At 40.5% G+C, this 22,584-nt stretch overlaps 1 protein-coding gene across 5 annotated transcripts in view; it reads right to left on the bottom strand.

Annotated features, from left to right (window-relative positions):
- bcas3 (BCAS3 microtubule associated cell migration factor) overlaps positions 1–22,584 on the bottom strand; it is a 928,098-nt gene that overhangs the window by 899,624 nt on the left and 5,890 nt on the right. For 4 of the 5 annotated variants that reach the window (XM_073053122.1, XM_073053127.1, XM_073053125.1 and 1 more), the window contains exons 2-4: positions 14,049–14,142; positions 9,255–9,309; positions 7,292–7,367 (exon numbers count right to left, since the gene is read on the bottom strand). In XM_073053122.1, coding sequence (XP_072909223.1) covers positions 7,292–7,367; positions 9,255–9,309; positions 14,049–14,119 — 202 coding nt within the window. In that variant the 5' untranslated portion in view covers positions 14,120–14,142. The remainder of the gene's footprint in view (positions 1–7,291; positions 7,368–9,254; positions 9,310–14,048; positions 14,143–22,584) is intronic. The other variant, XM_073053124.1, reaches the window with a different exon arrangement.

Below are 22,584 nucleotides of genomic sequence, written 5' to 3'. Positions count from 1 at the left end.
AACCTAGTAGTACTGATCATTGTTTAATGATTATGGGGTCACACATTTAAAACAAAGGATCTTCTTGAGAATTCGCTTTCTCAATTACTGATGGAAGTCTTTAAATAGTTTTAAAGCAGAGGTTGATAGATTTTTGAAAAGGAAGGAAGTGAAAGGTTTCCAGCATAGAGAGGAAGGTTGATTTAAGATTAGTCTGATCAACCATGATGTTAAATCTCAATGTAGGCTCAAGATACCGAGTGACAAATCCCTTGTCCTTGTTCAGATTTAGTCTAAGTAATGCCAATCAATATCCAAAATGTTAACAATGGAAACATAAAATATCAGTGACTTACTTTTAATCATTTTTGAAATTACTGCTTTTCCAAGAATGTGATTTCACTTATCCTTGTTAATCCACATTTCCATGCAACCAGTTAGTATTAACTGCAAATACAGTGGACTGCAACAATAAACCCATGCACCTGAGTAAACTATTAGATAAAAATCAAGACTTAAAAGCTGCTATATCATAAACACATGAAATTCTACACATGTTGGAAATCCAGAGTAATGACACAAGTCCTGATGAAGCGTCTAGGCCCGAAACAACAAGCATTTATTACTTTCCATAGATGCTACCTGACTGCCGAGTTCCTCCAGTATTTTGTGTATGTGCTTTTAAAAACTAATATGTATAAATCATGATTTATCAAAAATTGCACAACCACTGATCAAAGCAATATATTCCCATCTTTGATATGAAGCTCTGCTTTTTCTTTTAAACACAATTGGAAGAAAGTTGTCCTGAAAGTTCACCAATAAAATCTCTCAAATAAAAGTGACTTGCATTGAGAAAAACAACTACAGCAAATTGGATGAATACAGATTCCAGCTGCAGATACACAAAAGTGAGAGTTTTACATTTCCCACTGGAGCCCATTGCAGTTTACATCAATTCTAAAAACCATGGTGAATGGAGTTCCGACAACTAGTAGCACATTTCCACAGTTTAGGGCAGGCTTCCAAACAGCTTTGAGATTAACAGGAATAGATTGGCTCCAGGATATATGGGACTCAGTCTCTGGAGATCTACAATGGCAGGTCTCCATCAAGCATCAAATTTGAAGGGGAACCAATATTTCATTTTGTATGTGAGGAACATTTTCCCCCCTTTAGCATTCTGCTAATATTCCAACACTAAATTCTATACTCACTTCTCTTCCCACCCCAGTACAAAGCTGTATCTCGTCACAATCTAGTTTCCTATCTTGAACTTGCCCTGGGCCATTCTGCTATATTAACGCTGCTGCTCCCGCACAAATTAGAGCTGGTTAAATTCAATTTTGCAGTGAAGTACGAAGCTCAGATCAACATTTCCATTCACACTCGACAATCACATTTACGATTACTTTTCTACTTCACTGAACAAGTATTCGTGGTTCGACTAGATCAAACAGTAAGTAACTGCTTTAAGCGAAGCATTCACTTGCAATAAGTTACAGCTAATGATTGGCATGTGCTGCCCTGCTGTTCAGTGAACTGAGCAACTAAAATGTCAATAACTGAGAAGCACTTTACAAAAGCCGTAAATGTGAGAAATGCACAGATTAAAATACTAATAAAAGGCAAGTACAACACTTCAGTTTGTAGGTTCTCAGAACTGGTGTGATCTAATCATCTGATCTAATCCCAAAATAATTACACTGACAAAAGATTTACTCTGAAGTATTCAACAATTAACGTTGACTGACAAACAGTGCAATGTCAGCATTTAGTACATCTAGAATTAGGTTCATATTGTCTTTCCAACACTGGAAAATCTCTTATTCCTGTTCCAAGATCTATGCCATGATCAAGTATTATAGGTAATGGTACAGTCACTAATAAATCTATTCTCCACGTTGGCAAGAATGTGTAACACACTACCACAAAGCAAAGGCTGAAGTAAATGCCATGTACGTATTTAAAAGCAAGTTTGCTTAGTTGTTTCTTTTAGGTTTGTAGAGATGGTTTTATGGATAGAGAGGGGAGTTAGGGGTCAGTTTAGGGCTTGAACACATGGATGTGATCAATTAGAGGTCTGGCTGAAGTCCAAGTCTCCACTCCACATTCAAAGGCCAGCAACGTGGATGTGCAACAAAGGAAATCCTTGGACAAATGCAAGGCTGGTAAGTGCTATGGACAAAGACCAGCGAGGATGAAGGTTGGAGATGCTCCACCCCCCCCCCCCCCCACCAGTCAGCGAGACCCCCTTGCCCACCCTGACAAATCCCAGGATAGGAGGTCCATGTGGGTAGGAGGCATGAGGACCAATGACCCCCTAAGTACATGAGTTGGTGAGTCTGGAGTTCCATCATCGGCGAATCTGAAGTTCGAGGCCTGGAGTTTGGGGTGAGTCCTGAGTTCAATACTAAAGACAGGGATTGAAATCAAGATGTAGAGGCTTGATGGCCAAAGCAGTAGATCTGTTAATCCACTAGGAAAGTTGGAAGCCCAATGTCTTCAAATCTAGAGTCCACTGTAGGCTGGAGGCTGGGAAGCAGTGTACCCTAGGGTTGAAAGACTATGTGTGTAAATGGGTGGGTGCGTGGGTGGATTGGAGGGCGGAAAGGGTCATTATATTGCTATTGTTGCTGTCGTTGTACTCGTGTTGTTCTGCTATGTTGGTGCCAGAACATGTGGCGACACTTACGCGCCCCCCCCCCCCACCCCAAGTACATCCTTAGATTGTTGGAAATAATTCAGAAAATGTCCAGCTCAGATGATTGATGGTTGGGTTGAGTTGTTCTCCCACCTAGGCAATTGACTTGCCAAGATCTGAGAACAATTTAACCCAACTATCCTTAGGTTCCCGTATTTCACGCATCTCTGCCCTCACCCTATCCCCCCGCCAGCCCACCAGGGATAGAGTCCCCCTGGTCCTCACCCATCACCCTACCAGCCTATAGATCCAACGTATAATCCTCCGTAACTTTCGCCACCTCCTACGTGATCCCACCACCAGCCACATCTTCCCCTCCCCCCGACTCTCGGTTTTCCACAGGGATTGCTCCCTACGCGACTCCCTTGTCCATTCATCCCCCCCAACCTCCCTCCGGGCACTCATCCCTGCAAACAGAAGAAGTGCTACACCTGCCCCCACACTTCTTCCCTCACCACCATCCTAGGCCCCAGACAGTCCTTTCAGGTGAGGCACCACTTCACCTGCGAGTCAACTGGGGTGATATACTGTATCCGGTGCTCCCGATGTGGCCATTTATACATTGGGGAGACCCGCTGCAGACTGGGAGACTGTTTCGCCGAACACCGGCGCTCAGTCCTCCAGCAATGGTGGGATCTCCCTGTGGCCACACACTTCAATTCCACAGACCACTCCCACTCCAACATGTCTGTCCATGGCCTCCTCTACCGTCAAGATGAGGCTACACGCAGGTCGATGGAGCAATACCTGCCCCCACCTTACCCCCATCCCTATCTATTATTTTAGTCTGGTTCTCTTTCTCTCTCTTTCCCCCCCCTCACTATAATCTCCCCCCAGCCCTACCTTTCTTTCTCTTTTATTTCCCATAATTCTCCACCTTCCCCCAGCCGATTTCCCTCCAGCCTATCACTTCCTAGCTCTCTACTTTATCCCTCCCCCCACTTCTTATCCCCCCCCCCCCCCGAACATCCCATGTTACTTCACTCCTGATGAAGGGTTTCGGCCCGAAACGTCGTCACTACCTCCTCCCATAGATGCTGTCTGGCCTGCTGAGTTCTGCCAGCATTTTGTGTTTTTATTTATTTCCAGCATCTGCAGATTCACTCGTGTATCCTTAGGTTGTGTTGGTTATTAATGCAAATAATACATTTCACTGTACGTTTTGATGTACATATGATGAATCAATTAATCTGAATCTAAATCTGATTATGTGAGGGGAGAAATAAACAGTTGACAGTAAAATCAGGATGCAGGGAGGTTTGAGTGAAGCATCAACCCCCCATGGAAGAGTAGAGCTGAATAAACTGTTCCTGTACTCAGCTCCTGCATTCAAATCATAGGGTACAGTGTCAGTATAGCAGTCAAAATAGAGGTCTAGTAATCCACAGGCCTGAACTATACAAGTTCAAAAACTACCCATGACAATGCTGGACATAAATAACATGAAACTATTTTTCATTCATAACAACAACCACAGAAGTATAAATTGTGGCTTAGTTGTGTCTTTTAGGTGAGATCAGCTGTCTTGCTAATCTGGTCTATTTGTGTCTCCAAACCTTACCAGTAGGGCATAGCAAGCCACTGTGTTGTCCCAGTACTATTACATTGAAACAGAGAAGGAAAGACTAAATCTGGTGTCTAAAGTGGAATGATCATGTTTAATATCACCAACGTATGTCATGAAATTTGTTAACTTTACAGCAGCAGTACAATGAAATACATGATAAATAAATACTGAAGAAATTAAATATATACACGTCTATTAAATAGTTAATTTTAAATAAGTAGTGCAAAATAATAAAAATATAAAAGTAGTTAGGTAGTGTTCATGGGTTCAATGTCCACTTAGAATTTGGATAGCAGAAGGTAAGAAGCTGTTCCTAAATAGCTTAGTGTGTGCCTTCAGGCTTTTGCACCTTCTTCCTGAGGGCAATAATGAGAAGACCTGGGTGGTGGGAGTCTTAAAGATGGATGCCGCCTTCCTAAGGCATCGCTCAATGAAGTTGTCTCGGATACTAAGGAGGCTGTTATCCATGATGGAGCTAATTTTACAACTTTATAAGAAACTTTACAATAAATTACAAGAGCTTTCCTACAGGCGAGTCAAACAGAAATATCCACAGTTATGTGTCACAACTGCAATCCTTGGGTACGTCCCAACTCACCAGCAAGTGATACTATGGACATAAGGGATTAGCCCTGGAACTTCTCAACATTGACTTTTAACTCGGAAATGTCTCATGGTGTCTCTCTCGCAATCACTTGAGTCAAGAATGATGTTCTCCTCAGGATAGGATCATGGTATCAGATCAATCAATAGGGGTAGAAAACTACCTTCTCGCTACAATCTACCATCCTCTCTCAGTTGAGGAATTAATGTTTTTCCCCCTTGAACAACACTTGGAAGAAGCACTATAAATATGAAGTACAGAATGTACCCTGGATGGGGAACTTCAACATCCACTATCCAAGAGTGGTTTGGTTGCACTTAAGTGGCCAAGTTAGCCAAAACTGCTGGAAATACTCAGTAAGTCATGTGACATCTATGAAGAGAAGAAACCTAAGAATACTTTTGCCAGGGTTGTTATATGGCAGGGAGCAAGTGAACCAACACAAAAAATAATCCTACTTGAACGTTCTCACCTATCTACCTCCGGAAGAAGTATCTGTCCACAAAAAAATTGGTAGAAGTTAATCACTGCACAGTCAGAATCAGAATCAGGTTTAGTATCACCAGCACAGGTGGTAAAATTTGTTGTTTTGCGACAGCACTACACGGCAAAACATAACAATATGAAAACTATAAATTACAATAAAAACATTTTATATTTATAATGTTTCTTACTGTTTTATTTATATATAATGTATAAATACACACACACACACAAATTAAGTAGTGCAAAAAGACAGCAAAGAAAAAATAGTGAGGTATTGTTCATTCAGAAATCTGATGGCAGCAGGGAAAAAGTTACGCCTAAAATGCTGAGCATGTGTTCTCAAGCTCTTGTACCTCCTCCTTGATGGTAACAATAATAAGAGGGCATGTCCTGGGTAATGGGGGTCCTTAATGATGGATGCCTTTGTGAAGATGAACTTTGTCTCCAGAAAAATAGTATACTGTGTTACGTTGCAGTATAATAATGCTAAATGGGATCAAATTAGATCAGGTCTGGCATCTCACACCTGCTACTCATGAACTTCTTTGGATCAACATCAGCAGAATTGTTCTCTGCCATAATCTGCAGCCTTATGGCCAAGCACATTCCTCACTCTACTATTACTATCAAGACAGAGGGTTAATTCTGGTTAAGAAAGAATGGCAGGACAAGTCAGGAGCAGCATCAGGTTCAAGAGGACATGCCAAATAGGGAAGTGCTGAAGGTACTCACAATCAATCAAAAGTGGTGAGTATATGCCATCATTTCTGATATCATCACCATTACAGAACATATTAGAATAGTTGTATTTATCACATGTAAATAAAAACATACAGTGAAACTGGTTATTTCCATCAATGACCAACACAATCCGAAGATGTGCCGCCATGCATCTCATGCCCACAACTTACCAACCCTAACCCGTACACCTGTGGAATGTGGAACACTGTGGAAGCCAGTTTTCAGTAAAGGTAATTCACTCCGTGTGACACTAAGAAAAAGCTTAAAGCACTGAATACTGCGAAGGCACGATGAATATGCAACATACAGAACTGAAGTCTTGCACTCCAGAACCAGCCGTGCCTCTAGAAGAGCAGTTGCAGTACAGTTAGGAAAACGTGTCTATCATGTCCTGCTCACAATAAGTAAGGCAATTCCATTCAGCTAATTACTATCCAATGAATCAATTCTGAATCAACAAAGCAATGGAAGGCATCATCAACAATTCTGTCCATCAAAAACTTGCCTACAGACACGCAGCAAAGTGTTTCGTCAAACACAATTCAAGCTCCAAACAGTCGAGAGTGAAGTTGAGACTGACTATTTTATAGATTTACTGTTATCACTGGAATTTCGTTTATCTCTAATTTGAGTATCAGACAACCGTGACTTTTTTTTCTTTGTCTGTTCTCTGTTCATTCTTCATCCTCGTAACACTTAATAAAATGGCTCTAAGCAACAAGTTTTATGCCTCATTCTTGACTTCCAAAGAACCTTGGATCAATATCACCAGATCCAACAGCTCTTTTACTAGAGTTCCTGGAGGTCACACCTGGTCAAAAGCTGCTTCAACGTCAAGAGCAGAAACTCTTCACTCACCAACCATCACCCAGGGATTGGTGAATATGCTAATCCGCAAAGCAACTCTTTTTTAATGTTTCCCCGATACCATTTTTGGGCAATACATTTACTCTGTTATTTCAAATTAAAGCATCATTTGCACCAGTCTGTGCTCTTTCAAGCTGAAACACTCGATTATTGTGTTCGTCACGTTGCACAGTTCCACTAAGAACATTTCTATTTCTCTGATACGAACAAAATCGGTTACTCACCCACCACTATGTCACAAAAACTTTAATGAAATACAAATCAGCTACACTGAATTTGGGTCACAATTTTGCACATACAAACTCTGGTTAAATAAATAGAAGTTAAATGGAAGTACATTTACCATTTATATCAGCTTTTTCAAAACGAACCCAGACTATTTTTTCTTTCTCATCTGTTGGAGCTGAGCCAGTGTATGCCTAAGGGAAAGTAAAATTGATGGAAAAAAATGAAAACAATGGAAGAACTTAGATCCGTTTTCTACAGTGAGGAGCAACAACAACATCGAACAGTACCGCATAGTACAGGCCCTTTGGCCCATAATATTGTGCTGGCCTTTTAAATTACTCTAAAATCAATCTCACCCTTCTCTCCTACATAGTCCTCCATTTTTCTATCATATTTTATGACATGGTAAAATATTCCAAGGTGCCTCAGATGAGTATCATCAAACAAAATTTGACAAACTCAGTAAAAGGTTGAAAAGAGCATCTTAAAAGAAGAGGTAAAGAGGATAAGAGAGACAGACAGCTGAAGCCAGAGACACCAACTTAAAACTCATCATTATCAGAATGCACTGTGTTGTATGACGTGGGCGATCATGGTCTCATGACCGTAATCATTCCTGGCAAATTCTTCTACAGAAGTAGCTTGCCATTGCCTTCTTCTAGGCAGTGCCTTTATGAGATGGGTAACCCCAGCCATTATCAATTCTCTTCAGACATCGTCCGCCTGGTATCAGTGGTCACACAACCAGGACTTGGGATCTGCACCAACTGCTCATACGACCATCCACCACCAGCTCCCATGGCTTCACATGACCCTGATCAGGGGGCTAAGCAGGTGCTACACCTTGCCCAAGGGTGACCTGCAGGCTAGCAGAGGGAAGAAGCGTCTTGTATCTCCTTTGGTAGAGAAGTATATCCACCCCATCACTTAACTTAAAACTAGGAACACTAAAGACACTAAACACTAAGATAATGCTGCAGTTTAAAGCTTGGTATTTTTGAAAAGGTATTAAAAAAATGCCTCATATGTCATCAATTGAGTTTTTTAAATGCTGTGGCATAATTCTGAAGATCAGTGAAGGAGTTTTTATCATGGATTTTTACATCTCAAACAGCATAATCATCTGGACCTATATTTCTACTTTATCCCTCCCCCCACTTCTTATCCCCCCTCGACCATCCCATGTTACTTCTCTCCTGATGAAGCGTTTCGGCCCTAAATGTCGTTATTACCTCTTCCCATAGATGCTGTCTGGCCTGCTGAGTTCTGCCAGCATTTTGTGTTTTTTATTTATTTCCAGCATTTGCAGATTCACTCGTGGACCTATACTTGTTTGAGTTTAAAAGAATGGAGACAGCTCATCGAAACCTATCGAATATTGAAAGGCCTGAATAGAGTGGACATGGAGAAGATGTTTCCAAAAGTGGGAGATTCTAGGACCAAAGGGCACAGACTCAGAAAAGAAGGATGTCCCCTTTAGAACAGAGCTGAGAAGGAATTCCTTAAGCCAGAGGGTGGTGAATCTATGAAATTCATTGCCACAAACAGCTGTGGAAGCCAAATCATTGGGTGCATTTCAAGCAGAAGTTGACTGGTTCTTGATTATTAAGGGCATTGAAGGGTACGAAGAGAAGGCAGGAGAATAGGATTGAAGGGGATAATTAATTAGCCATGATGGAATTGCAGAGCAGACTCAATGGGCCAAATAGCCTAATTCTGGTCCTATATCTTATTGTCTTATGATCTAACTAAAATATCATCACGTGGTGATTATCAGGTTGATATCAATGGGAATTTTTTGTGTGTTCTGTTTACAATTACAATAAAAATAGAAAATACGTCTGTGATTTCTGGTTTACAAATATGCTTTCATCTTTGTAGCTGTTAAGCACTTAAGCTGTCCTAAATGATGCTACTTTAGTGTGAGCCTTCCCTTTTCCTCTCCGTTTTCAGATGCTTTTAGACTTTATCTGTTTTTTTTATTGCCATGCTTTTTGTAAGCACTTATCCAAGAAATACTGTTGCATGTACAGTAGAGAAGTGAACCGATCAACAATCTGCACACCTTTGGCACTTACCTGAGGGACTACATCTTGCAGAAAGGTAACAACACTCTCCATATATGACTGTTCCCTGAAAATAAACAAAAATATTTCATGGCAGAACTCATAGTTACCTCAGATTCACACAAGTATAATCTGAAAATGAGTGGAAGGTTTTGTTTCAGCAGCTAAAGCAAGGGGAAGAGGTGGTGAATTTTACACATAAGGTCACCAAATCTGGTTGAATACAATTCATAAACAGATTCTGCAGATGCTGGAAATTCAGCGCAACACACACAAAATGCTGGAGGGACTCATCAGGTTAAGCAACATTTATGGAGGGGAATAAACAGTCAATGTTTATTCATTCCTGATTAGAGGTCTTGGCTCAAAACATTGACTGTTTATTCCCCACCATGTACCATACACTGCCTGACCTACTGAGTTCATTCTGTATACATTGCTGAATTCAGATTTTTTTATTTTTTTTTTAAATCAAATGACCTTCTACCACCAACCGCCCTGTTTCTTCACCCAAATCACTCATCTTCATGACACACTGCGTTCCCAAGTTAATTGGAAAAAGAAGAGGTTATGGATCAATACACAGGAATGCCAATTCCACAACACAGAAAGTGTCATTTCAGCCCATCACCGATGCTAGCTCTATGCAACAGCAATCAGTTAGTTTCATCACACTAACCCCCAACCCCACTCTCCCCACATCAGTTCTTTCTAATTACCCTGTTCCATTCTAAAAGTCATGATTGAGTCTGCTTCCACTTTCAATCCTGTAAAGAGCATTCCTGATCGTAACCATTCTCTGCATGAAAACCCATTGGATGATTCCTGGCTGTCAGTTAAACAGCCCTTTCCTCCCACCGTCAGTATATTCTTGGCTAATAAACAGAAATGCTCATCTGAAAAATATTGTTCCTTTTTTATATATACACTTTAGTGGTTAGCATAACACTCTACAGATCAGTAATCCAGGCTTAATTCCACTGCTGTTGAGAAGGTGTTTGCATGTTCTCCCGGTCACCTCATGGGTTTCCTCTGGGTGCTCCAGTTTCCTCCCGCATTTCTAAACGTGTACAGATTAGTAGTTTGTGAGAATGCTATGATGGTGCTGGCTGCATGGTGATACTTGCACTGTCACTGTCCTCAGAGTCACTGTCCTCAGAGTCCTCAGACTGCATTGGTCGTTGACTCAAAGGATGCATTTCACTGGAGGTTTTGATGCACATGTGACAAATCTGTAAAATCTTTACTTTACAAGCATGCTTTCCAGACAGTTTTATAGTTTTATTTCAGGTTATTTGGTGATTTCGATCAAAATTTCTCATGCTATACTGCTGTTACAGCAGTATATCTCTCTGTTTCTTTCACCTTTGAGCAAGAGGAAAGGAGAGGAGAACAGGCCAACCAAAAATAACATCCCACATTGTGGTGGTATGGTTCTACCACTCACACACCCACATTAGGAGCAAGTTACAATGGTCAATTAACCTAGCTATCTGCAAATCTTTGCAAAGTGGGAACATCAAGAGGAATCCCACGCACAAATGCACAGGAAGAATGCACAAATTCCAAAAGGTCAGGATAGAATATGGCTCTGACACCATTGGACAGCAGCTCTATCAGGTGTGACACTGTACTACCTTCCTGTTGTTGTTTTCCCATTCCTTAACTTTATGGACTGTCCTTTCATTGTTCAATAAATCCTACCACCAGCAACTTGAAATTCATGTAACCTAACTGAACTTGAATTTTATGTGTGGCCCCAAAGACTCTGACAACCACTTAAACAGCAATTGACTTGGGCGCACTAGCATTAATTAATTGACAATGACAATGGGCCTTGGAAGTGATGATTGCTTGGGTATAAAATCAAAATGTAAGCTTCAACCACCCATAGCCTCAGCCAATCCAAACCTTACCTCTAGGATATACAGCTTCTTCATATTCAATCCAACTATCATCATTAACCCTACCGTTCAGAGAATTTTGTCCTGGGTGCACTCTACCACAGATGGGAAAAACACTTGCTAAACTGTGTTTTGTGCAAAGAGTACCAAGCTGGCCTGACATCACCCAACCTGAGCTTGCGATCATAAGGTTTTCCTTCATACACAAAATAAATTCAACACATCAAGTAGCCAGCTTCTACTTGTGACCATAGTCCACTCTGGCCATAGTCGGTCACTGTTTGTCAGTCACAAAAACAGAGAAAATCTGCAGGACTGCAAATGTATTCCTTTCCTCAGTGATTCTTGGCCTGTTGAGTTCTTCCAGCATTTTTGTGTCTTGCTCGAATTTCCAGCATCTGCAGATTTTCTTTTGTCTGTAGATTGTGGAATCAGTTCAATGTTGAAGTAATCCATACTGATTCAGGACCCTGATGGTTGAAGGGTATTTACTGTTCCTAAACTTCTGAATTCAGGTAGGCCAGATAAATAATGAAGCAAAATAAATGCTGCAAAGTCTGTACAATTCCAGAATTCAGAGTAGAAGAGCAATAAAACTGTAGAATGCACCACCTATTGGCCAAAGGGACTGAGATCAATTCACAGAGAAGGATTTATTTGACTTAAATAAACGGTACAACAAGAAAACCCCACATCCTGAAGCAGAAACAATGGTATATTCATCACTCAAAATATCAAAGGCAACTAAGTAAAGTAACCATAGCAGGAGGAGGAAGCCCCCATTCTGTAAAAGCTACTCCCTTTTCTCAATGTCTTTGCCTCCACTACGTCTGTTCCTAGGACTCTGCCAACTGAGCCTTCTGAAGATTGAGAGATTTTTTGAGAGACAGGAGGTTCCAGTATGGGAAACCAGCTAGAAGATGAATTGGAAACCAAAGATCATATTCCATAAGCCCTTTCTGATGATGGAACAGTTTCAAGAGGTTGATCTTAATACTAACGTTCTTGTGGGAATTCCCTCCAGTTCATCCATTTCTTAGTGCAGGCGTTTTCAACATGGGATCCACAGACCCCATGGTATTGGTCCATGGCATAAAAAAGGTTGGGAACCCTTGGTCTGGTGCTATTTCCCAGCACAGCTGGATCAAATCCATTTTAATACCATTGCCAGAAATCACACATGGGGGAACATTCTGAAAAACCACTAAAAAAAAACAAACGCAATACAAAACCACCCTAGAACAGGTGAACACCTGCCATGCAGTGTACTGTTAAGTATTCATGCTAACTAACAAGTTCAAAGCACTTTATAAACTCTTATGTTCCATGTCACAATTTACTAGACTTATTTCATCTCTTAAAAGGAACGTTATTCCCATATATTTTCTTTTATTCGATTGGGACTCGGCATATAGGTAGATTGATCTAGAAATAACTACAATTACCAATTTTGGCACCAATAGATAAATAGCCCAAAAAATTTCTCAGTGAAAAGGAATGAATTACTAATTGGACATGCCACTGGTAAGTAAAATGCTATTTCAGGCACTCATGGTTAATTTATGTAGATGTCACACGTCAACCAAAAGGATGTGTCAGAATGTGCTGAAGATGGATCTGTAGCTAAATACAAATTGATAGTTATTATGAACTATATAAATTACCCATTCAATATGTACTTAATATATTAACTGAGGCATCCATTTCAGTCAAGCAGAGAAAATAAAGGGAAAAGGGCTGCCAGAAAGACAACCTGGAGACTTAGCCTTACATTTGACTACCTTTATTGTGTCTTCCTTTGAGTTGTTGAAGCAATATACCATAATTGAGTATGAAGACAAATTTCTGAGAGACACAATGGGAATAATGAACACAGTCAAACAGACAGAAGGCAGAAATTAACTGCTCTGGGAACAAAAAAAGGAGAAGGAAATGCTGGATCTAAAATGTTTAAAGAGAGGAATTGTAGAGCCCTAGGAGTATTGTAGAATAGAGAAAACAGTACAAAGTCCATAGACTCCCAAGTGTAACAGCACAAGAGTAGTAACGAGATGAACAAAGTTCATGGAGCGCTGACCTTTCTTAGCTGGGTCGTAAAGCACAACATGGTACAACTTTATAAAACATTGGTCAAGCTATAGCTGTGTGCTATTCTGGTTGGCACTCTAAGCAGAGGACATGGATGCAGGCCAATATGCTGCCTGGGATAAAATGTCTTGGTTGTGTTGAAAGAATGCAGAGGGTGAGTTTGTTCTCCTTGGGGCACAAGTTGCTGAGGGAACCCCACAGAAATGTACAAAATAATGAGGACATAGACAAGGGGAAAAATTAGGAACATTTTCCCCCACAACGGAGGTCCCAACCCAGTTGGCATCCTTTTGAGAAGGGGTTAAAGAGGATTTAAAAAATGAAATTTTCAACTAGAGGGTCATTGCTTTTTAAAACACAGTGCCTTAAATTGCAGGTATTCTCACAACATTTAATAAATCTGGATGAGTACTTGAATTACCAAGCCTTAAGTAGTTTCAATTTTAAAGGACTAGAATTTTATCAAACAGAATTTCAATGTCATAAATCCATGTTGACTTTGTCCAAGCCATTTGTTATTTTCTTAACAAATTCTGGCATTTTACCCTCTCCCCCTTCTCTCTACCCTTTCACAAACATTCGCTCTGTTCACTCCTCACTCCCCATTCTTCCGCAACATCAAATGTTTGATTCTAACTTTTCCTACTTTTGAAGGAAGGTTATCAACTGAAATATTAAAATTCTCTGCAGATGCTTCCAGACACACAGGATACTTTCTTGTTTTGAATAATCATTCCACAGTTTTAAAACATTGCAGCAAAACCAACAAACTTCACAAGCAGAAAATAAATCCAGTATTAAGTAAATTCCTTACGTTACTGCCTGATGTCGGACCACGACTCCACCAGCACAACGACTGGAACGACGTGGAGAGTCTGTAGCCATAGCTTCTCTTCTCTGCCACTAAACTGAAAAGAATCCAAACTGTTAGTCATCTATCAAAAAACAATCTATACATTTATATAATTCTTAACATTAAGATGTCCCAAAGATATCAGTAAGTTTGAAACAATGCAGGGAAAATTTACAAGGATGTTGCCAACAGCTGGGGATCCGAGTTAGGGAAATGCTGAATAGGTTAGGACTTTATTCCCTGGAGCACAGGAAAAGGATAGAAGATCTTATAAAAAGATAACAAGGTGAATGCATGCAGGCTTTTCCCCCTCACTACACTAGAACTGGAGGTCATAGGTTTAGAGAAAAGAGAATTTTTTTTTAAAAAAGGGAATCAGAGGGGGGAGGAACTTCTTCACTCAGAGGATGGCATGAGTGAGGAACAAGCTGCCAAAAGTTGTGGATGAGAGTTCAATTGTAACAAGGGAAGTCTGGATAAGAGAGGCTTGGAGGAATATGATCTGGGTGCAGGTAAATGGGACTAGGTAGAAGACCAAGGAGTTCCGCTTTAGACAGATGGAGCAGAGGTAGCTACGAGGACCACTTTGTTAAGTGCCACTGCTCCATCTACCAAAGAAGATACTTCCCGATGGCCAACCATTTTAATTCCCATTCGCATTCCCATCCTGACATGCCTGTCCATGGCCTCCTCTTGTGCCAAGATGAGGCCACCCTCAGATTGGAGGAGCAACATCTTATATTCCATGTGGGTAGCTTCCAACCTAACAGTATGAATATCAAATTCTCCTAATGGTTAAAAAAAATCCCTCCCCTTCCTTATCTTCTATTCTCTTCTCTGGCTTTTTACCTCTTCTCACGTCCCTATCACTTCCCCCTAGGTCCCCTCCTCCCCTTTCTCACATGGTCCACTCTTCTATCAGATTCCTTCTTCTCCATTACTTTTCCCACCCACCTGGCTTCACCTATCAGCTTCCAGCTCACCTCATTCCCCTCCCTCTATCATTTTATTCTTTTGTCTTCATCCTTCCTTTCCAGTCGTGAAGAAGGGTCTCGGCCCGAAATGTCGACTGTTTACTCATTTCCATAGATTTTGCCTGACCTGCCAAATTCCCCTGGCTGTTTGTATGCATGGCTTATATACTGATGCCAAGATGCTCCAAAACTCTGGATTCTACTTGTGGAGGCTAGTATGTCAGAGGTTGCTCCAACTATTCTCACAATCAAGAAACTCATGTCTAATCATTAATATTACCTGATAAAGGTATCCATTACTAATAGCTAGAACATATAAATTCTACTGTGCACTCTGCATCAAGTTATTCAATATGTATACCACAATCAATATTTGTTTCAATAAAACTTGCATAAATAATGAATAGTAGTAAGTCTATATTAACCAGGATATGCATAGTAAGCTTATAATCAATACATTTATAAAAGGATAACTGGGTCTGAGGTTTCATTGTGAAGTTAGTGGCTTTTGGAAAGCTATTGATCTCATATCAGAGAGTGAGTGTGACTCTGTAAGATGAATTTCATTTCATGACGGTATCAATTTTCTGAGGCTTACAGCAGCATCTTCTCTAAAACCAGGAAACCAATATTTCTGGGCAAGATGGAGAACTTTGCTCCAGATCTACAAATTACATTAATTTGATTATTTTCTTATTACACACAACAGAAGATCACCTCAGTAACATTCAATCCTGTGAGACACAAATAATGCTCAGATAAATTTCAGTAAACAACATCATTTATAAATCTTTTGTTTTATGAATCTTTCATAAAAGATGGCAATAGACATTTCATGGCTTGCGTAAGAGTGGAGGCTGCAAAGTGTAGTTCGGTCTGCTTAGCAAACTAGAATGTTGTTGGTCACGAGCATTTTCTTTCCATCATCAGCAAAGTGATGAAAGCCATCAGGACAGTGCCATCAAGCAACATTTATTCACCAATAAACTGCTCACTCAAGGTTTTGCCCAAGATCTTTCCACTCCTGACTTCTATCAAATATCTACCACAGCAATCGTTTCACAGGCAGGATGAGGAGACTATTTTTGACAATGCAGCATTTGACTGAGTGTCACGTCAAGTAACCCCAATAAAACTGAAGATAATTGGAATCACAAGGTAAAGTCATACCTCACACAAATGATGATGTCTGGTGCCAGTGGTGATTAATCAGCCCAGCTCAAGGATCTCACTACAGTTCTATGGATTAGTGCCCTAGGCTCAATCACCACCTGCAAGCCATTTCAAATTCTCTTCCCATTCCCACACCAACCCCTCAGCCTTCTCCACTGCCAGGACAAGGCCTGACCCGACACACCTCATATTACGACCCTGGGATTTATCAACTAATGAACATTCCCTCTAAGTTTTTTCACAGCTGCGCGGACCAACCGTTGCTCTGAGCAAGATTTTTTTTTTAAAACGTGGCCTGAAAACTGTGTGACACTTCAAAGGTTTTCTTGTAATATGCACACTATGAATATTTCAAATGAAAATTGAAAAAAAATCACATACATTTGAATTTATTTATTAATTCTATAGTGAAATACTGTACAACAAAGAAACTCTTTCATATTTCACAAACCTCCCCCCCATGTGTCGTCGGGGGAGTCAGGATATCTGCGGCTGTGTGCCCAGTTTTTGGGCACAGAGCTTGAAAAAAAGCAACGCGGTGGATTTTTAACGTCTTAAACCAGCGAGTTGTTATGTCTCTCCGCTCACTGGGAAAATGGAGACACCGCTCTCTCCCTTATTAGGGAGAGAGCGAGCCTGTGGTATGTCGAATACCGGGTGAAACATGAAGCCTTTGGGGTAACTGCAAGTCTGTGTCTTTGCTGTTGCTTAACTAACGCTAGAGTGCTCGGCGGCAGTGCCGACGCTCTTTTCTGCAGCAGGGGAGGGGGAGGGGGACTGTTGCTCGCTACCGCTTACGCGCGGGAGGGGGGAGCTGGGGAGCACTTTGGGGTTAATTTAACAGTCATTCATTCTTTGTGGCACTCCTCTGTTTTTGTGGATGGTTGCGAAGAAAAAGCATTTCAGGATGTATATTGTGTCCATTTCTCTGACATTAAATTGTACCTTTGAACTTTTTGTAGCTGCATGCTGTTCCAGCTGTGCGGCAACAAAGGCTATGTGCACGGGAGCATTTCAGTTACTGCACAGCTTAGAGGGAACCGCGCTCCTAATACTGTATGCCTAAAGAACACCAGGACCACATCTTATGTTCCAACACTTCACCGTTCATTTCCTTTAACTTGTTATTTCTTCACAGTAAATATTGATGGGAAATATTTATGCATGTCACCAATCTCCTGTGGCTCCACACAGACAACTATATTGTTAATTAAGGGAACCTAACCCCTCTCCAGGTACCCTTTTGCTCTTAATATACTTATAGAATCTCTTAAAATTCCCCTTTTCCCATCAGCCAAAGCTATCTCATGTCCTCTTTTGGCTATGTTGACTCCCCTTTTGACCTCATCTTATCCACTTAAACTGAGAAACAATTCCAGTCCGCATTAATGCAGCTAGCACACAACTGAATTGTGAAGTTGCTTTAGCAATCTACTCAGATTTATCAAAAAAGGTTACTACCACCCACTAGCTAACTAGAGTTGAGCAATAAACGCTGGTCTCATTACAACCATCCACATCCAGAGAATGAATCATTTTAAATTAATGACTTTACAAAATATAGGAAAAAAATAAATATTTTAAAAAGCTGATCCAAGGGGCACAAAGAAACTCAAGTGGTGAGAAATATTCCAAGGGATACAAACTACTTTCAATATTTCAAACTGAGGTTAGTCAAGGAAGAAGCAAAACTCACAACAGTTGCTTAAAAGATTCTGGAAATCTTAGATGAAAAAAGTGCAGAAAATGCTAGAAATACTCAACAGCTCAGACAACATCTACAGAGAGGAAAACAGTTTATGTTTCGGTCTAACCAGTAAAAGATGCTGGAAGAACTCAAAAGGTCAAGCAGCATCTACGGAAATGAATTAAGAGTGGACGTTTCAGGTTAGACCCTTCATCAGGATCACTTCATGAGACCCTTTGGCAGGACTCCGCCCAAAACATCGACTGTACTTTTTTCCACGGATGCTGCCTGGCCTGCTGAGTTCCTCTAGCATTTTGTGTGCGCTACTTGGATTTCCAGCATCTGCAGATTTTCTTTTGTTTCCAAAACATCTTCTCTTCCTTTCCATAGATGCTGTCTGACCTGCTGAGTTCCTCCAGCATTTTGTGAGTATTATTTGGGATTTTCAGAAACAGCAGAATCCCTCGTGTTTATGCTTCAGACAGTTGCCCTTTCAGAAATGGGAAAGGTTAGAAATCAAACAAGTTTTAATTTGCACAGGAAGCAGGCTTGGAAGCAAAAGCAAAAGGAAAGATCCGTGATACAATGTTGATCAGGAAAGACAGACCACAATTGGCAGTGTTATTCAATCAGTCCAAGTTTATTTCACTCTTGTTCAATATGCATCAAAATTAGGGTCAGCATTTCTAGAGTTTAATGTTTATATTTCATAGCAGTTGCTTTTGAAAAGAAAGTTCAACCCTGCTTCACGAGCTCAAGAAACATCAAACGCATTTCAAAGCTGAGAATTAATTTCCTGATGAAGGGTCTCGGCCCGAAACATTGACTGTGCTTCTTCCTATAGATGCTACCTGGCCTGCTGTGTTCCACCAGCATTTTGTGCGTGTTGCATAAATTAATTTTGAAGTATTGCTTCTTTGTAGTGAAAGGAACATGGTGATCAATTCTGCTTATAACAAGGTGCCACAACCAGCAACGTGATAACAGGTGGATTATCTGTTTCAGTGATATTAATTCACAGATAAGTATTGGCCAAGGCACTTCAAATGGTGCCTCGGGATATTCTTCAGCAATCTGAGAGGCTAGACAGGGCCTTAGATTAACATGTCATCCAAGTGACAACACAGCATTCAAAGGGACAAATCCAACAGTGCAACATTCTTCCCTGGTAGTGTTAGCCTACCGAGCTGGAGAGAACAAGTGTGTGTTAGACAAATTATGATTGATTACTTCCTTGCCGTGAACATTAAGGAATATATTGAAAACCTACCCTCAGAACTAATGATTCAGAGCTAACATTAGGCACTATCTGAATAGTTTTTCCCCCTTGTAGTTATTTTAAGTTGAAGTACAAAGTATATTTATTATCAAAATATGTATATGTCACTATATACAATTCTGAGATTAATTTTCTAGTGGGTGTACACAGTAGATACAATGGAATCAATGAGAAAACTAAATATAAAGACAGACAAACATAAAGCAAAACACAAACTGGGCAAATACAAAAAAAATCCAAATATTCAAGTTTTTTTCTCTATTATCATATATTGTGTTGTACTGCATCCACAAAGACACCAAATTTCATGACGTAAGCCAGTAATATTAAACCAGATTCTGATTCTGAACATGATTTGTAAAGTCCTTGAAAGTAAGTCCACAGGTTGTTGAATCAGTTTTCTGTTGAGGTGAGTGAAGTTATCCAGAAGCCTGGTAGTTGAAGGGAGATAAATGTTTCTGAATCTGGTGGTTTGGGACCCAAAGTTCCTTTACATCCTGCCCAACGGCAGCAGAAAGAACATAGCCTGGATAGTGAGGGTCCTTGATGATGGATGCTGCAGTAATTAACTTCTACAAATGTTTTAAGGTTCAGATCAGACTAATGAAATCTACCGCAAATACAGAAGATTTTTATAAAACTAAACCACCACACTGATTAGACTGCATCAAATCATTTATATGCAAAAACATTAAACAAGTTTCATTTTCAACAAATGAAACTCTTACAAGTTATCTGCACATGTTCTAATTATTACTCTGGGAAATCTTAAATTTCCACCATCAGTTGTACTGAGATATTGACATTTTACTAATGTCAATAAAACAATGAATTAATTTCACATTTTTATTCCAAATTTTCATATCTCTAATATTTATGTGGAATAGATTTTCATATCATTCAACCAATTATGCAAAGAGCATCCAAATGGCTTGAACTGGCCCTAAAGTTTTGATTCTTTTTTTTTCCCATCTGACACATTAACTATCTCTGAAGCAGCACATTTTTATTCAGCAATCCAATCAGAGTCAGAGTCATACAACATTACAGCACAGAAATAGGACATCCAGTCCATACCGAACCATTAATCTGCCTAGTTCCATCAATCTGCACCCAGGTGACAGACTTCCATAGCCCTCCTGACCATATAACTATCCAAATGTTTCTTAAATGTTGAAATCAAACCCATATCCAGCAGCTCCACAAGCTCACGACCTTCTGAGGAGAGGTTCTCCCTCATGTTCCCCTTTCACCCTTAATCCTTGACCTCTCACCCAATCTCAGTGGAAAAAGCCAGCTTGCACTTATCTTTGCATTTCGAGGTCTTGCACACCTCTATCAAATCTCCCCTCATCCTCTACGCTCCAGGGAATAAAGTCCTTATTCAACCTTTCCCTATCACTCAAGTTTGGCAACATTCTTGTAAATTTTCTCTACACACTTTCAACCTTATTTACAGCTTTCCTGTAGGTAGTTGTATTGAATCACTTTACAGGAAAATGTTCCTTAGAAGCATTTCCACAATTATAATGTGAGAAATGCATCAGTTAGCAGTAAACTCTCACAGCTGGCAATGAGATAGTGACCACATAGTCTGAGTTAGTGATAATGATGCAAGGATAAATGTTAGATACTATGCTGAAAGAAATGCCCAACATCTTCAAATTACTGCCTTTACATCTCTTTCCTCAGTCAGAGAATGACTGGGACATCAGCATGAATTGGCTTCATGGTTGGCACAGATACTGTGGGATGAAAAGCCTGTTCTTGCATTCTATGTACTGTGTGGCAAGTTAACATACTATGCAAAGGAGAGAACTTTCAGCTTTTAGAATTAGAATTTATTTAAATCTTACATCCATCTCACAACGTGAAGGAGTAAAAATCTTTGCGTTATGACTCCATTGCAACGTACAGACATGTGAATTTAAAAGTCTAATGGCTTGTAGAAAGAAGCTGTTGACCCTGGCTTTAATGCTGCAGTAGTGTTTGCCAGACGGACGCAGCTAAAACTGTTTATGGTTGGGGTGACTAGTGTCCCCGATTATCTTTCAGGCCTTCTTTCTGCACCTGCTGCTACAAATGTCCTCAATGGAGGGAAGTTCACATCCACAGATGCACAGGGCTGTCCATACCACTCTCTGTAGTAGTGCCCAGCAATCAAGGTAGGAGCAGTTCCCATAAAAAGCAGTGATACAACCAGTCGGTATGTTCTCAATGGTGCCCCCGTAAAAGATCTTGAGGATCTGGGGGCCCAAACCGAATTTCTTCAGTTGACTGAGGTGGAAGAGACTGTATTAAGCCGGTGTGTACAGTCCGGGTGAGATCATTGGTGATGTGTATACCGAGGAACTTGACACTACCTTTCAACTGCAAACCCATTGACGTTGATCAAGCCAAGCCCGTTTCCATTCCTCCTATAATCCACAATCAGCTCGTTTGTTTTTGGACATTGAGGGAGAGGTTGTTATCCTGGTACCACTGTGTTAGGGTGTCAACCTCTCCTCTGCAGGCTCTGACCAGACCCCAAGAGGGGTCTAACTAAGGTTTTATATAGCTGTAACATTACTTCTCAGCTCTTGAACTCAATCCCATGGTTGATGAAGTCCAACACACCATATGCCTTCTTAACAACACTATCAACCTGAACAGCAGCTTTCAGTGTCCTATGGATATGGACCCCAAGATCTCTTGGATTCTCCACACTGCCAGCATTCTTACCATTAATATTATATTGTCTTCAAATTTGCCCTACCTAAATGAAACACTTCACACTTATCTGGGTTGAACTCCATCTGCCACTCCTTAGCCCAGTTCTGCATCCTAGCAACATCCCACTGTAACCTATGACAGCCCTCCAGACTATCCACAACACACCTAACTTTTGTATCATCAGCAAACTTACTAACCCACGCTTCTACTTCCTCATCTAGGTCATTTATAAAAATCACAAAGAGGAGGGGTCCCAAGAACAGATCCCGGCAAAACACCATTGGTCACCGTCCTCCACGCAAAATACAAACCATCCACCACCACCCTTTGCTTCCTGTGGTCAAGCCATTTTTGGATCCACAAAGCAAGGTCTCCTTGGATCCCATGCCTCATTACTTTCTGAAGCCTCACATGGGGAACCTGATCAAATGCCTTACTGATATCCATAGACACTACATCCACTGCTCTACCTTCATCAAGATGTTGTGTTACATCCTCAAAGATCTCAATCTGGCTTGTAAGGCATGACCTTCCCTCGACAAAGTCATGCTGACAATCCCTAATCAGATTATGTCTCATAAATCCTGCCTCTCGGGATCTTCTCCACAACTTGTCCACCATCTTTTATTTCTCAAAGGGAGAGAGAGAGAAGCAATTGAATGGGTAGTTTTT

Source organism: Hemitrygon akajei, chromosome 8, assembly GCF_048418815.1.
Source record: "Hemitrygon akajei chromosome 8, sHemAka1.3, whole genome shotgun sequence".
Lineage (NCBI taxonomy): Eukaryota > Metazoa > Chordata > Chondrichthyes > Myliobatiformes > Dasyatidae > Hemitrygon > Hemitrygon akajei.
This window is presented reverse-complemented; position numbering and strand designations above follow the sequence as displayed.